Here is a 17,079-nt window from a genome sequence, read left to right as displayed (position 1 = left end):
GCAGAAGGTATCGGTAACTAGCACGATCGTTACAACACCGTGGAAGAGAAAATTTGCAGGGGCCTTGTCAAAAATATGTTCAAATGAACGCAAATAGCCAGCAGCTCTTTCGTAACCGAAATGAAGAAACGTGGGAAACAATCCAGACGAGTCTTATTTTGGAAGCGTAACATTATTCATGTAAACATAACCATAGCTTCTGTTTTCCTATAGTAATACTTAAACATATTCACATGACCGCTAAAGTTCCGCATTCTCTGCAAATCTGTCCAGCCAAAGAACATCTGAATCCCGAGGAGAACGTGCATGCAATGCCTTTTCTCACCTGGCGCTTTCGATTACTTCCACTCTCCTGGAACAGCAAAAAGAAATCCTATTAGCACTTGGCATTATCACATGCAAAGTCACGAAAACAACAAAGAATTTTCAACTGACAGCTCTACAGTAAACAAGCAGGGACAAATCGAACTCGTCTGACGATGATAGTCGTAGATAAAGCAATAACAAAGCAATTGTTATTCCCTTCAAAAAGAACAAAACTCACTCAGAGATAAAGCAATTGTTATTCCCTTCAAAAAGAACAAATCTCACTCAGAGAAGTTATTTGATGAGGATGCATCTTATAGGTGATCCTTCTGCACCAAGCAATCTCAAAGGCAGACAATGGACAGTATATACTCCTGCGGGGACATCTTCGAGTTTCAAGCCCTCAACAAGAATAATTTCCTGCAGCATTATCGTAATGTCAGTTTCTTGAGCCGAGAGCTTCATATGAGAATGCAACAGCATGAAATCTAGGCAAAATTACAACACTAGTTTAGGTCTGAGACACAAATTCAGAGATGAAGCATGGTCCTTCTTTACTTCGATGGGAAAATTTCACACATGTCAGATCATTTACTTACCCGGCTTTCAAGGAACACAAGATGGGATGGAATCGCATCATCATATGCAGCAACAGACAGGTAATCAGTTCCTGCATTTTTTACCACATATTGGGTCATGCAAGAGTGCATCTCAATCTCAGACATGTAATAATCTACAAGTTGTGGAACAAGAAAGAATATAGATGATCAAGTTGCACTATTTCTCAAGAGGTAGATTCAGGTAAAAAAAGAACCTGCACTAGTGCTCGAAAGCCTGACAGATATTTATGCTTGAGCATTTTCTTACATATGCATGTCTTTAAAGATCAACCGAATATCATGTGTTCATGTGGACAGTTATTATAGCACCATAGTGCGATTCTTGTGTTGTCAGGAAGAAAACAGAAAAAGAAGAACGAATATGCATTTCTTGTTGTGCCTAAGAGAAATAACATTTGCTTGTAGTGAAGCCGAAAGTAAAAATTGGTGGTAATTGAAAAGGTAGCTGCCCAACAGAGAATAGATCCTAACACGGTTTCTGGATGACAATAGAGAAACATCATGAAGTATACTATAAAGCAGTGAGTCTTGGTAAAAAAGTGACGATAAGATGATAAAATAGCAAACCACCATACAAATATTAAAAAAAAAACTTGCTCACTAGAAATCCATCAGAATAGTAAAGAGGGACGAATCTTACCGACAAGTTTAATGTCTGTGTTCTCTACCAACCATTTTGCTCCATCTCTCATGAATCCCACATAGCTTGTGTCGAACTCCTTTTTGTACATAAGTCGTCTGAGAACGAAATAGAGCACACATCAAAGTTGTCCTTCCAATCATAGCACTCACTAATACCACAGTATATTAAGATACCGAGATCAGTGCTCCAATAGCACACACACGGGTGACATAATTCACAACAATATGTGAAAAAACAACATTAGTTCAGCTGACCGTGACCCAAGAAAAGATGTCTAGGAATAGAAGTTTACCTGTCAGTATTTAGGGTTCTGAACAACACCCGTCTCACACCCTTGGGAATATGTAGAGACTCCATTACTTCAGCTGCAGGAAGTAGTCTATGTCATTCTTACAGGATTGGTTGGACAATATCACAATGTTGTAGTAAATGCGTGCTGAACACTGCGACCATGTAAAACTATCGACAGCCCAATTGACGACAAATCACGCAAAAACCATCGATCATTGTTAAAGCCAACATTCACTTCACTGTTACCTAGCTCAGATTTTACGCAAAATGCTCTCCTAAGTATGCAATGCCAAGCACTAGTTAAGCAGCTAGCATAATAAGATGTATATTGATGTGATCATCCTATTCCAAATATTTCATAACTAAATTTAAATTGAAAAGTTTTTCCAACAATCATTTGGAGTGGCCCTTCAATGATTTGAAGAACGGTTATTTCTATCCACGACAGCGAAACCCACGTATAAAGATATGGTCACTTACGTCAAACTGCATGGAAGGATAGAAAGAATTATTAGAGTAAATCCGTGGGAATGATATTTGTCTTTTACATTTTTACAAAATAAAATAAAACCAACAAGCACAGCACCAGTAACCCAACAAATTGAACTGGTCCTCCAAATATGCTGTTTGCACCAACACATGAACAGTGAAACTTCGTGGAAGAAGCATGTCAAGACCATGTTTTTTGACAACTTAGCATGCATAACAGATAAGCAATCGGCATACCGCAAGAAACTCAACTGAGGGACATACCTGTGAGATTCTTATCCCTCGGAACATCAACCAATAAAGCTGGACCTACAGAAGGAGATACAAACACCAAAATTTTACAAAACAGAAACCATAGCATGGCACTACCTCAATGAAGATGAGGATTTAACACAAATGAACAGCAAAAAAGGAACCAAACTAATGGAAAAGCTCAGGATAAGAAAAATAAGAACGGAAAGACCCTTAGATCAACTTGAATTAACTTCAATATGTCTCTACATACTCCTGCACTGTATAAGAACTGGTCTACTCTAATTAACAAGACTTGCCTTTTCAGTTAACCATCTAAATCCCTGGCCACAGAAACTAACCATTTGAAGTTAACAAACACTGATTGACAAGTGAGACTCGTGAGGCTTTTGAAGTTCACAGGACAAAGGTCAGTGCAAATTATTACTAGATAAAGAACAATTTTGAAGATGATTAAAGCTACAGTCAGCAGAACCACACGATCATCAACTACAGTTTTCAGAAACAAAATATAACAACTCCTCCAAAAACCTACTGATACTGATACCCAAAAGAAGAAATCGAACCCACCATCAGAATCCAACACAAAAAGGAAAAAAGCCCACAAATTTACCGTTGAGGACAGCCAAATCAAGCGTGTCCACATGAAAACCGGCATCGAAGTAGTGATCAAAGACGTGACCCGGAGCATCCACGTGAGTCCCCGTGTGAGCGGGCAGCTTCATGTCCGAGTTATTCGCTAAAGACCCATTCTTCATGCTCCCCGCGAGCCGCACAAACTGACCCAACCCATCGTCCGATTCCCACGACGGCATGTCACTGGTGATCCTATGGCTGATATCGAAGATCCTCCCGCCATCATAAACTTCTCGACGAACGGGCCTGAGCTCCTCGCCACCGTCGGACACCGAGCAGTCGCCGACGCTGGCGATGGTCGGGTAGGTGTCGATGGCTGCGGCGACGGCGACGAGGAGGAGGTGAGCGAAGAGAAGTGGGGAGAGAGCGTTCATGGTGACTCGCGGTGTCGATAGTGTTTGAAGGGGTCGATGCGACGAGGGGGGTTCGATTAGATCGGATCGTTGAATTCAAAATCATACTTCAAAGTTCAATCACTCGAGGTTTCTCGAGAAAATTTTATTCTTTCTATCCACAGATCTGATGTTGCGTATGTCATGCCGGAGTGTTCGAGTCAGTCAGCGAGTCACTAGGAATTAGACCTGTTTTGAATATTCGTCGGGCAATGAACATTCACATGGCCTGACCAACTCGGAAGCTTGCTAAACGGAACCTAAGGCGATTCTAAATCTAACGAGTTGATTAAAGTAAAGCCTAAGCTAAACTACCCCAATCATCCATTGAGAGTGTGAGGTTTTATTAGCAAAGCCTATATTGATTAGTCTATACTAACCTAATTCAGACTATACTAAACTAAGGCTATTACAAAACTTGAGACCAGATTATACATCGGTCTACTGCCATCGCCGACTCTTCTCGGCCGCCGCCTCCTCAGGCCGCCTTCAACGAATGTCGATTTGGCAGTGAAGTCATTCAAGCAAAGCAAGACGTATAGTGATATTCACATCCAATCACGGTTCAATCAGTTGGGAATCGATTCATGCATTTCGGCGTCGATCTCTCCATTCATGTTGTATGTCATATCCTACATTCTCAAGCAGAAGCTATTGGTAACTAGCACGATCGTTACGACACCGTGGAAGAGAAAATTTGCAGGGGCCTGGTCAAAAATATGTTCAAATGAACTCAAATAGCCAGCAGCTCTTTCGTAACCGAAATGAAGAAACATGGAAACAATCCAGACGAGTCTTATTTTGGAAGACTAACATTATTCATGTAGACATAACCATAGCTTCTGTTTTCCTATAGTAATAGTTAAACATATTCACATGACCACTAAAATTCTGCATTCTCTGCAAATCTGTCCCGCCAAAGAACATCTGAATTCTGAGGCGAACGTGCATGCAATGCCTTTTCTCACCTGGCGCTTCGGATAACTTCCACTCTCCTGGAACAGCAAGAAGAAATCCCGTTAGCACTTGGCATTATCGCATGCAAAGTCACGAAAACAACAAGGAATATTCAACTGACAGCTCTACAGTAAACAAGCAGGGACAAATCAATCACGTCTGACGATGATAATCGTAGATAAAGCAATTGTTATTCCCTTCAAAAAGAACAAAACTCACTCAGAGCAGTTATTTGATGAGGATGCATCTTATAGGTGATCCTTCTGCACCAAGCAATCTCAAAGGCAGACAATGGACAGTATATACTCCTGCGGGGACATCCTCGAGTTTCAAGCCCTCAACAAGAATAATTTCCTGCAGCATTACCGTAGTGTTAGTTTCTTGAGCCGAGAGCTTCATATGAGAATGCAACGGCGTGAAATCTGGGCAAAATTACCAACACTAGTTTAGGTCTGATTCAGGGTGAAACATGGTCTTTCTCAACTTTGATCCAAAAATTTCACATGGGTTAAATCATTTTCCTACCCGGCTTTCAAGGAAGACAAGATGGGATGGGATCAAATCATCAAATGCAGCAACAGACAGGTAATCAATTCCTGCATTTTATAGCACAGAATGCGTCACGCAAGAGTGCATCTCAATCTAAGACATTTAATAATCTACAAGTTGGAGAACAGGAAACAAAATAGATAATCAAGTCACACAATTTTTCAAGAGAGGTTCAGGAAATAAAAGGACTTGCAGTAGTGCTCAAAAGCCCGATAGCAACACATGCTTCAGCATTTTCATACACATGCATGTCTTTAAAAATCAACCAAATATCACGTGTTCATGTCGACAGTTATCACAGCACCATATTGCGACTTGTGTCGTCAAGAAGAAAATCAAACAAGATGAAAGAATATGCATTTTTTGTCATGCCTAAGAGAAATAACATTTGCTTGCAGTGAAGCTGCAAGTGAAAATTGGAAGTAACAGAAAAGGTAGCTCCCCAACAGAGAAATAGATCCTAACATGGTTTCTGGGTAATGATTAGAAAACAGCATGAAGTACACTATAAAGCAGTGAGTCTTCGTAAAAAGGTGAAGATAAGATGATAATCAAGCAAACAACCGTGAAAAAGAACTCTCACTAAAATTGTATCAGAATAGCAAAGAGGGACAAATCCTACCAACAAGTTTAATATCTGTGTTCTCTACCAACCATTTTGCTCCATCTTTCATGAATCCCACATAGCTTGTGTCAAACTCTTTTTTGTACATAAGCCGTCTGAGAATGAAAGAGAGCGCGGATCAAACTTGTCCTTCTGATCATAGCACTGACTAATACCACAGTACATTAAGATACCCAGCCAGTGCTCTAATAGCACATGCATGGGCAACACAATTTACAGCAACATGGAAACACCACTTTAGTTCAGCTGACCATGACCCAAAGAAAGATGCTTAGGAACAGAAGTTTACCTGTCAGTATTTAGGGTTCTAAACAACACCCGTCTCACACCCTTGGGAATATGTAGAGACTCCATTATTTCAGCTGCAGGAAGTAGCTTATGTCATTATTACAGAACTGGTTGGGCATGGGCATATCACTATGTTTTAATCTCAAAAGCTATCGTATCAAACGCAGCTGAATGCTACAACCGTGTAAAACTGTCAACAGCCCAATTGATGACAAATGAAACAAAAATCGTTGCTTATTGTTAAGAGCCAACACAGTTTCACTTAATTGTTGTCTAGCTCAGATTTAGCACGAATTAAGGCAAAATCCGCTACCCATGTATCAAATGCCAAACACTATTAAAGCAGTTAGCACAGTAAGTTGTATGCTGATGTGATCATACTATTCCAAATATTTCATAACCGAATCAAAAATTTTCCAACAAAATCATTAGTAGTGGCCCTTCAATTATTTGAAGAACAGTCATTCTATCCATAAAACCAAAATTGCACACATAAAGATACGGTCATTTACATCAAGCTGCATGGGAGGATAGAAAGAACCATTAGAGTAAATCCAAGGGGATGATATTTCCCTTCTACATTTTTCACAAAATAAAATAAAACCAGCAAGCACAGCACAAGTAACTAAACAAATTGAACTGATCCCCCAATATGCTGTTTGCACTAACGCATGAATGGAGAAACTTCGTGGAAGAAGCATGTTAAGACTATGTTTTTTGACAACTTAGCATGCATAACACATAAGTGATCAGCATGCTGCAAGAAACTCAACTGAGGGATATACCTGTGAGATTCTTATCCCTCGGAACGTCAACCAACAATGCCGGACCTAAAGAAGGAGAAACCAATAGTCACCAAAATTTTACAAGACAGAGAGTATAGAATAGCACTACCTCAATGAAGATGAGGATAAGAAAAATAAGAACGGAGAGACCCTTAAATCAACTTGAATTAACTTCAATATCTCCCTACATACTCCTGCACTGTATAAGAACTGGTCTACTCTAATTAACAAGACTTGCCCTTTCAATTAACCATCTAAATCCCTGGCCACAGAAACCAACCATTTGAAGTTAACAAACATTGATTGACAAGTGAGACTCGCGAGGCTTTTGAAGTTCACAGGACAAAGGTCAGTGCAGATTATTACTCGACAAAGAACAATTTTGAAGATGCTCAAAGCCATAGTCAGCAGAACCACACAATCATCAACTACAGAAGCTAAAAATAACAACTCCTCCCAAAACCTACTGATACTGATACCCAAAAGAAGAAATCAAACCCACCATCAGAAACCAACACGAAAAGCCCACAAATTTACCGTTGAGGACTGCCAAATCAAGCGTGTCCACATCAAAACCGGCATCGAAGTAATGATCAAAGACGTGACCCGGAGCATCCACGTGTGTCCCCGTGTGAGCGGGCAGCTTCATGTCCGAGTTATTCGCTAAAGACCCATTCTTCATGCTCCCCGCGAGCCGCACAAACTGACCCAACCCATCATCGGATTTCCACGACGGCATATCACTAGTGATCCTATGGCTGATATCGAAGATCCTCCCGCCATCATAAACTTCTCGGCGAACGGGCCTGAGCTCCTCGCCACCGTCGGACACCGAGCAGTCGCCAACGCTGGGGATGGTCGGGTAGGCGTCGATGGCCGCGGCGGCGGCGACGGCTGCCGCGGCGATGAGGAGGTGAGCGAAGAGAAGCGGGGAGAGAGCGTTCATGGTGACTCGCGGTGTCGAGAGGGAAGTGCGTGATTAGGCCAAGAAAAATCGAAAGGTAAAAGAGAGAGCTTTTTCGCTTCCAACTAGTATATAGCGTTTGAAGGGAGGGGGTGGGCGCGATGTTGATGAGGACATCGTTTTAGAAGGAAGACATGTAATCTCGACACTCTCGCCAATCGTGTTGTCTTCCCTGCTTCTTCTTTTGGGCTTTGACAATTTGACCACATTCCGTTCGTTGGCCCAACAGAAAAACACAAAAACGTATCATGGGTCATGACCTTTAGGGTGCGCATGAATACCATTCTGTGCCCGGGCGCTATTTCTGAACAGAAATGATTTTTTTTGATTCTGTGCTCGGAAATAATTTCTGAGTATTTAAAAGCGTTTGATAAATGTCCAAAATTTCTATTCCTAGAGTAGAAAAGAACAGAAATGCGTTTGGTAACTACACAAAATTTCTGTTCCCAAATAATATTTTAATAATATTTTGAATTGTTTAAATTTTTTTTTTTTTTACTTTCTTCTTTGGCCATGGCCGGCGCAGGGCGTCACGGACCTCGCCGGCCGCCGGGCGGAGGCGAGGGTCGCCTCGCGGCGAGGGCGAGGCTGGACCCTCGCCGCACCGGGCGAGGCGGCCTCGCCCGGAGACGCGAGGCTCGGCCTCGCCCGGATCTAGCGAGGCCGAGCCTCGCACCCAGCGAGTCGGCGGCGGGTCGCGAGGCGAGGCTCGGCCTCGCTCGATCCTGGGCGAGGCCGCCTCGCCCGCGACACGCGGCCGACGCCGTGGGTCGCGACGGAGGTCGGCCTCGCCTCCGGGCGAGGCGACCTCTCCGTCGCGGCGGCGGCGAGGCCGTGCCGATCCGGCGAGGCCGCCTCGCGGCGAGGTCCGCCCTCGCGGCGAGGGCCGTGGCCTCGCGGCGGGGCCGTGTGACCCGCGCCAGGCTGGCCGGTCGCCGGCCCGGCTCGCCAAGAACAACACCACAAAATAAGAAAAGAAAAAAAGAAAAAGAAGAAAAAAAACTGATTCTCAAAATTGTGCTTAGAAACAAGAAGCAACTTTTTTTACTTCTTGTTTCTCTTCCAAATCGCTTCTCGGCACAAATTTTGCAAAAAATGTGCCGAGGAACAAAAAGTTTACCAAACGCATTTCTGTTCCCAAACTATTTCTGGGAACAAAAGAACAGAAATTTTCACTATTTGGCACGTTACCAAACGGGCCCTTAAGGTCCTTCACTGAAAAAAAAAGGAACTTTTGAGGAGCACTCGTGCATCCAAAGGTATCGTTTTCCCAGAGTTTCGTATGAAGCGCATGAGTGCACGATCAAACGGTTACGATTGACCGTGAAGACTTCACTGTTTAGGGATGAAAGTGTACTAAGGGTGCGCATGAATACCATTCTGTGCCCGGGCGCTATTTCTGAACAGAAATGATTTTTTTTTATTCTGTGCCCGGAAACAATTTTTGAGTATTTGAAGGCGTTTGATAAATGTCCAAAATTTCTATTCCTAGAGTAGAAAAGAACAGAAATGCGTTTGGTAACTACACAAAATTTCTGTTCCCAAATAATATTTTAATAATATTTTGAATTGTTTAAATTTTTTTTTTCTTTTTACTTTCTTCTTTGGCCATGGCGATCGCCGACCGGCCAGGCCCGGCCGCGGGCGTCACGGACCTCGCCCGAGCCGCCGGCGAGCGAGGGCGGGGCTGACCCTCGCCGCACAGGCGAGCGGCCTCGCCCGAAAGACGAGCGAGGCTCGGCCTCGCCAGATCCGGGCGAGGCCGAGCCTCGCCGTCGCGACCACGGGAGAGGCCGACCTCGCCTCGCGCGAGGCCGAGCCTCGCCTCGGAGAGGCCGACCCGTCGACCGACGGCGAGGCTTGGCCTCGCTCGATCCGGGCGAGGCCGCCTCGCCCGGGCGGCGAGGGTCCACCCTCGCCCTCGCCGGCGAGGGCGACCTCGCCTCCGCGGCGGCCGGCGAGGGCCGTGACGCCCTCGCCGGCCCCGGGCAGGCTGCACTGCCGCAGACCGGCGGCCGGCTCAGCCAAGAACAACACCACAAAATAAGAAAAGAAAAAAAGAAAAAGAAGAAAAAAACTGATTCTCAAAATTGTCTAAAACAAGAACTTTTTTACTTATTGTTTCTCTTCCAAAACCGTTTCTCGGCACAAATTTTTGCAAAAATGTGCCAAGGAACAAAAAGTTTACCAAACGCATTTCTGTTCCCAAACTATTTCTGGGAACAAAAGAACAGAAATTTTCACTATTTGGCACGTTACCAAACGGGCCCTAATTAGCCCAAAGAAGTACTCGATCGCAGCCGTTGCTTGAGCAGTTGCTGACAGAAGTTTATATAGGGCTAGTCGAGTCTATTTAATTTTTGAGAAGTCATCAGTTTCAGAGATGGACACAGGAACAACTCGTACACAAAGTTATAGCCCATCTTCCCCGTTCATGGCTCGTGGTCAGGAAACAATCACAGTAAGCAAAATCAACCAAAGTAGGATTCGAAAAACTTACCATTAAGGACTTCCAAGTCTAGCGTGTCCACATCGAACCCGGCTTCATAGTAATGATCATACACATGCCCGGGAGCATCCACGTGCGTGCCCGTGTGAGCAGGAAGCTTCATCTCGGAGTTGTTGGTGAGCGAACCATTCTTCAAGCTGAAAGCAAGCCAAAGGAACTGCCCCAAGCTCCCCATCGATTCATAGGACGGCAAGTCCGACGTGATCCTGTGTGTGATGTCGATGATCCTGTCATTATCATACACTTCTCGGCGTACTGGAACTAGATTTTCGCTAACAGGGACCGAGCACTCGCCGGTGTCGGCACCTGGAATCGTAGGATAAGTAGAGAGGGAGGCGGCGACATGGAAAGCAATAAGGGCGAGGGAGACGGATGACAGGAGGAGGCGGTGGAGTGTGTAGTTCATTGTTTTGGCCACGTTCAAGAGCTTGCGCAAAGCTCTGTGACTCTTGTACACTGAAGAAAGGGTCTGTTGAACAAGAAGTTCTAGTTCTTGCAAGACAAAATAGGATTAGATGCTGCACTTGGGCAGTGCCAAGATTGCCCGGTTACACTTGGCATGTGGAAATACCACGGAACAATATGAAGATGAAAGGTGAGAATCTCAGTTTGGACGATGGGGTCAAGATGTGTTCACAAACTAGTGGTGCAGAAGAAGTGCACTTCCAAAGTCTGACAGGGATGACAGTGACCCATCTCACGAAAAAGATTGCTTTGCCCGTTTTTCCTTGCCCACCATAGCTGATGTACAGACTCTAGTGCAGTCCAATCTCCTCTTCAATATCTCTCTACCAAATTACGAGAAAATATTCAGTGGTTCGTGCGTGCCACGTCACCTGCCTACGTGACGTGCATAAACTCACGTGAATCACTAATAATAGGACATGTGGCTCTAACCTGGAATAAAAAAAAAAAAGCTATATTTTGAGTCTCCCTCCTCTGGCGCCTAAGGAAGAAGACTCTCTCTCCTCTGTGCCCATAGGAGAAGGCGTGAGCAAAGAAGTGTGCTCTCTCTCTCCCCCTCTCCCTCTATTTTCTCTTTCACGTAAGTTTGAATGTCCATTTCTTTTTCACTCTTCTCCTTCCCTTCCCAGAAGGCTTCCTCTTATCTCATCCTTGTTCTTAGCTTTTTTTCTGCACTTTCGTCGTCGTGGCTCTGCAAACCGCCAGCGAAAAGCGGAAGGTCGGTCGCAGTGGCTGGGTCCCGGGACCCCCTCCGCCTCCGCCCTCTGCTCGCCTCACGCGCCCGAAAGGGAGTGAGGCAGAGGCTAAGGGGCGGGTGACCGCCCTTGACATACGAGCTTGGGAGAGAGGTTGGGAGACGGCATTTTTTTTCTTTGGTCGAAGGTGGCAGCTCCCATGGCGAGAAGGCCATTGCTGCCGCCAAGCCCAAAGCAGTTGCAAAGCCGAAAGTTATGGCGGGTGTGAAGAGAAAGGCGGCCAAGAAGCCGAAGTTGAAGCCCGCGACGAAGGCAGTGAAGACCTCTGCCAAAGCGACGCCCAGGAAGAAAGCTGTGGAGAAGGTTGCCGCCGCGATGCTGAAGAAGATGCCGGCGAAGAAGCCGAAGAGCGTGAAGACGTGGATGAAGAAAGCCAAGAAGTGAGTCAGTGCTGCGTTCTTTACTAGCGTGAGGCAGAGGCTGAGGGGCGGGTGACTGCCCTCGACAAGAGCTTCGGGTTGTCGAAGTTCTTCGGGAGCAAGTACAAGCTTAGGGACGGGTTCGAGAGAGGGCATTTTTTTTTTTGGTTGAAGGGAGAGGACAAAATGTTATAGTTTGTCATTCGGGCTGTGTAACCTAAACAAAGTATTGTGCAAGAGTCGGCCCTCAGTTGATTTTCTCATAGATCAATATGATTTTCTCTCATATGATCATTTTCTCATCTTTCACATCTTCGACTTCCTTCCTACTTTTAATGCTAGAGATCCTCTCCTCCAAGCCCAAGCCAGATGATCCTCAGCATCGTTGTCATCATCCATCCACATTGCCGACATGTCCAAGCTTTTTTTGACGCCTCATATGAACATGGCGAGATCACTAAGGTTGAAATTTGACCAGAGCACGGCGTGAAGACAGCGCCGACTTCACGTGGTTACACATCAAGTTTTACGGCCACGTCTCTCAATATGGTCACGCGAGAAACCACGCGAGCGCGTCCATTTTGTAGAATCGCCGAATTCGATTCATCTTGCTAAACACGGACTGATCCTTGGAATTATCTAGATGCGACGACATTTTTTCTTGATCAAAACTTGTCTCGGGCTGCCGAAAGTCCCCTTTCGATGGCCCAAATCTAATTCGGCTGCTAGGTCTCGATGGCACGGGATTCGATTTTCTCGGAGTAACAAGTGATATGCATGTATATATGAAATTTGGTAAGGCCGTTTGCCTTGTGAAATAGCAGAAGCCTAGTAGCTACGCGACCACTTGCGACCAGCAACAAAAGTTGTTTCTACGTTGTGCACAACACAAGAAACCCAAAAAAAAAAATAGTAAGCATAGGATACGATTTCGTAGAAGATCGTACTTCGTTGTCGAGCTCGTGATGGCCAACAAAGACGCACAAATTAGCTGTCGAAAGCTTGAAGGGGAAGACAACCCAAAGTAACACGATTCGCTGTTTGAGTTCATTCTTTTGCTCATATTATCTAAACAATGCAATAAAGACATGCAACTGATAAGAAAATTACAAGAATAAGCAACAAAACGGAGCCCAAGAATTTTCCTCTACTTGCAGTATTTTTTCTTCTTCATGCGATCAAGCTTGATTAACTGTGGTGCGCCAAGATGCCGAGGTGAAGCTCGCATTGATCGAGAAGAACTTTGAGAACCGAAGCTCTTGTCGAGGGCAGTCACCCGCCCCTCGGCCTCTGCCTCACGCTAGTAAAGAACACAGCATTGACTCACTTCTTGGCTTTCTTTATCCGCGTCTTCACGCTCTTCGGCTTCTTCGCCGGCGTCTTCTTTAGCTTCGCGGCGGCAACCTTCTCCACAGCTTTCTTCCCGGGCGTCGCCTTGGCAGAAGTCTTCACCGCCTTCGTCGCAGGCTTCAACTTCGGCTTCTTGGCCGCCTTTCTCTTCACACCCGCCATAACTTTCGGCTTTGCAGCTGCTTTGGGCTCGGCGGCAGCAACGGCCTTCTCGCCATGGGAGCTGCCGCCTTCAACCAAAGAAAAAAAATGCCGTCTCCCAACCTCGCCGCCAAGCTCGTATGTCAAGGGCAGTCACCCGCCCCTTGACCTCTGCCTCACTCCCTTTCGGGCACGCGAGGCGAGCAGAGGACGGAGGCGCAGGCGCAGGCGAAGGGGGTCTCGGGACCCAGCCACTGCGATTGACCTTCTGCTTTTCACCGGCGGTTTGCGGAGCCACCGACGACAAAAGTGAAGAAGAAAAGCTAAGAACAGGGATGAGATGAGAAGAAGCCTTCTGGGAAGGGAAGGAGAAGAGTGAAAAAGAAATGGACATTCAAATTCACGTGAAAGTGAAAAGAGAGGGAGAGGGGGAGAGAGAGAACACAGCAATTAATTCACTTCTTTGCTCACGCCTCCTCCTATAAGCACAGAGGAGAGAGTCTTCTTCCTAGGGCGCTAGAGGAGGGAGACTCGAAATATAACTTTATTTTTTTTTATTTCAAGTCAGAGCTACATGTCCTATTATCAGTGATCCGCGTGAGTTTATGTGTGCCACATAGGCACGTGACGTGGCTCGCATGAACCACCGAATATTTTCTCACCAAATTACAGTCTCTCACATTTAATCGCGTGCCTTCTGCTTCGATCACGGGATGTGAAGGTAGTGTAAGGTGATTTTATTGTCAAAGTTCTCTCATTCAAGTTGCAGTATCTATTTTTGTTAGGAACGCAGTTACCAGCCTTCCTCTTTGAAGCAAAAAGTCCAGAAGACTTCATCAAGATTTGTCTCCAATGGAGAAGATGGTTGTGTCGACATATGTTCTGCTCTCCATTATTTGCAAGTTCTTCCTATGTTATGAGAGTGAATCCCTTGCAAGGTTTTTCTTTCTATTTTGTTTTTATGGTATTATCTAATTCGTAAGATTATGTGAAATTTGCCCTTTTTTTCAAGAAAAAAGCTTCTAGTTTTTAATCTATACAGGTGAAATTACAAAAAAAATTACGAGGTAACCATACTATAATATTCTCGAAAGTTTTAGAAATGACAAAACACATGAAAGTAGCTCAATTGATATAAGCGATAATTTATTTTTGCTTATTAAACTCAGTAATCTATTAAGTACTTGTTTCGATTATTCATAAAATTCTATTACGTGGATGCTAATTTTTTCTTATGTTTTCACTATAATAATGTTTATAAAGAAATGAAATGGGAAAAGGAAAAGACAAAGGGAAAGTAATATCTACTTGGAGCGCCCACTTCTCTTTTTGCCCCATTTCTGCTCCGACCTCGCTTCAGCATATTCCATTCTTCACTCGGTGACCTTCAAATCATGCAGAGCCTCCTCTTGCCGGCGCCGGCGGCGAGCTCCGGCACGTTCCCGGCGCCGTTGGGTCCCGCCTCATCGCCGTACCTCCGTCGCCTCGCTGCCCAAGAGCCGCCATTGCGCGTCGGCCACCGTCCTTATCTTTCCTCTCCGAATTCTCTCTCCACCGCTGGACCGGCTCACAGATCGAACGTCTTTCCCTTGACATCCCTTTCGCCTCGCGATGCTCTCGGCTACAGACGATCAAAGCTGTTCTCCACCTTGATGGCCTCCTCTCCGGTTTCTCCTGCCTCCACTTCTCCGAACGACGATGCCGAGAAGGTGAAACTTGCCCAGGTTGAGTTAACTTATGTTTCGTCCCTTTATTCGGTGATTCTGTTTGCTGGGTTTGAACTTGTGAGAACTTGAGACTGAAGGAATTGAATATTGGTTATTTTCTTGGTATACCCGCCTCTTATAAATCGTGCTGAATGGTAGTTTTACTTCAGGTGGGATCAAATTAGATTGCTTTACGTCCAAAATTCAGACTATCTTGTTTCTCCCTCTTCTGGGATTGGGGTTGTGAACTTGGCTGTAATTGTCATGTGTGAGTGTGAGGCTGTGAATAATGGAACTGGCAACTTCATAGAACAGTGAATGTAAAAATGGAGTGTCTGTTACTGTGATCCTTGGGCAATGTTGGATCGAAGGTTAACGCCAGTCGGTTCATTCGGTTCTTACGGGTTCGGTTTAAAAGTTTTGATTTTGCCTATGATGTTGTGCGGGTAGCCAAAAGACTAGAGAATACCTCAAGGTATTTCCGGAGGTTGGGGAATTTAGGGTTTTGGGGACAGCTAGTGTGCACTGTTGTGGCTGCGATTATTCTTTCCTTTTCCGTGGTTATAACTGGAAAGGTCACATCGCTGGCCACTTTTTACGCCACTGCCGACGCGATAGCGGCAGCGTTCATTTCTGTCTTCTGGTCATTTGGATATATTCGGCTATCTGAGAAGCTTCGGAAAACTGCTAATGATCCCTCGAAGGTATCTAACCACGTTCATAAGCTTCCTTTTATCAAGAGCTTGCCCTATGTATCAAGCAATAAAATCCATGTATGCAAGGAAATGCATGTTAGCCATTCAGCATCTGCATGCTTAAATGAATTCCTCTTGAATTGCAATGCACGTGCTACCCCGCTTCCCCAAGTGTTCTTGCGCTCACATGTGTGCCTAGCGATGGAGCTTTCCACAATGTGAAAGTGTTCCCCAAGTGTTCTTGTGCTCACAAAGTGTTCCTTAGTGTTCGTCAACCTTCCTTGTGTGTTTACTCTGAATGATGACTGCATTTCAATTGAATGTCTGGTTCAGCTCTTCTCTGATCTGATATTTGTATCAACCAGTTATACAAAGCCTGTTTTGACCAATTATCCTAGCCGTGAGACTGTGTTTGTCACTCCTGATACTAATGAGTGGTGCTGTGATGATGTATGACAATATAAAGGCCCCTCCTCGAGCAGATGTAGTCAAAAGTTTGAAGAATGGCATCATGTTGAACCTGTTAGGGATGGGTGCTGCTATTCTTGATATGCAAGCAACTGTTGGGTTGTTGGTAGCAAAGGCTCTCACTTCCTCAACGAACCCAAATTAAAATCAGTCGACAAGAAATCGAAAGTTTTGGATCAAACACCTCAGGAAAATCGTCTTTTAGAAAGGCCATCGTACTGGCTAAATGAACCCTAAATTTTATGAGATCTGTGTCATTTGAAAGATTGAAATCTTAGCTACAACTTTTGTGAACGAATTTTTTTCAAATTTCGAGACACAAAAATTCAGAAAAGTCGGGGAACAGCTAGGGGTTGGGCAATTTGAGTTTTTGGTAAAAAGGTTTGCATCTCGAAACTTAAGCTTATGAATATTCAACCTACATTCATCCGTATTCAATCACATTCAACCCTAAACCCAGAAACTAATATATGAACATCTAGAGGCCAAACAACATTAAAACACACATCAAACCCTAATCCTAAGGTCATGACCAGCAAGCATTACCCAGTATTTCATCAAGCAATTTCATGAGGTTGAAAGTATTAGGGTGGATTCTGATTCGATTTTCGAATTTCTTTCACGTCCTAACTCGGAATTGAACATGGATAGAAGATTGTATTTCGATTTTAGACTATATTCATCCTAGTATCCCCGGGCGATCACGATAAATCGATCACAAAAGATGAGAATCCTACCTCGAGTATGAGCATCGGTGCGGAATCGGCCGGAGTCGAGCTCTCCGGTGGAGGAGCAGCTAGAGAGAGAGAGAGAGAGCTCCAAGGGAGAGAGCGG

The 17,079-nt window shown here is 44.7% G+C and overlaps 3 protein-coding genes across 8 annotated transcripts; 2 read left to right on the top strand and 1 right to left on the bottom strand.

The window, feature by feature from the left end:
- Positions 1-84: 84 nt before the first annotated feature.
- LOC115666459 (cyclase-like protein 2) lies at positions 85-10,895 on the bottom strand. 6 transcript variants are annotated; one of them, XM_056304976.1, is made up of 8 exons: positions 7,747-7,866; positions 3,215-3,578; positions 2,614-2,658; positions 1,862-1,934; positions 1,567-1,664; positions 906-976; positions 592-726; positions 85-352 (listed from the first exon to the last, which is right to left on the bottom strand). In XM_056304976.1, the coding sequence occupies exons 1-7, from the start codon at positions 7,777-7,779 to the stop codon at positions 601-603; spliced, it is 810 nt and encodes a 269-aa protein (XP_056160951.1). In that variant the 5' UTR covers positions 7,780-7,866; the 3' UTR covers positions 85-352; positions 592-600. The 6 variants fall into 6 exon arrangements, with proteins under 6 accessions (XP_056160951.1, XP_030450508.2, XP_056160947.1 ...); XM_030594648.2 differs by lacking the exon at positions 7,747-7,866 and having other exon boundaries at positions 3,215-3,805; XM_056304972.1 differs by lacking the exons at positions 85-352; positions 592-726; positions 906-976; ... (3 more) ...; positions 3,215-3,578; positions 7,747-7,866 and adding exons at positions 4,358-4,624; positions 4,806-4,940; positions 5,112-5,182; ... (2 more) ...; positions 6,822-6,878; positions 10,298-10,895.
- On the top strand, positions 10,822-11,910 carry LOC115666458 (histone H1-like). The gene is made up of 2 exons (XM_030588178.1): positions 10,822-10,901; positions 11,661-11,910. The coding sequence occupies exons 1-2, from the start codon at positions 10,822-10,824 to the stop codon at positions 11,908-11,910; spliced, it is 330 nt and encodes a 109-aa protein (XP_030444038.1).
- Positions 11,911-14,770: 2,860 nt separating this feature from the next.
- LOC115666456 (protein TIC 21, chloroplastic-like) lies at positions 14,771-16,390 on the top strand. Its single transcript, XM_030588176.2, has 3 exons — positions 14,771-15,160; positions 15,454-15,786; positions 16,244-16,390. The coding sequence occupies exons 1-3, from the start codon at positions 14,771-14,773 to the stop codon at positions 16,388-16,390; spliced, it is 870 nt and encodes a 289-aa protein (XP_030444036.2).
- The last annotated feature ends 689 nt before the right edge of the window (positions 16,391-17,079 follow it).

Source organism: Syzygium oleosum, unplaced genomic scaffold, assembly GCF_021117445.2.
Source record: "Syzygium oleosum isolate NSW1041296 unplaced genomic scaffold, Sole_v2.1 Sole_v2.33, whole genome shotgun sequence".
NCBI lineage: Eukaryota > Viridiplantae > Streptophyta > Magnoliopsida > Myrtales > Myrtaceae > Syzygium > Syzygium oleosum.
Note: the sequence above shows the minus strand (reverse complement) of the source record. Positions and strands in the feature narration are given on the sequence as shown.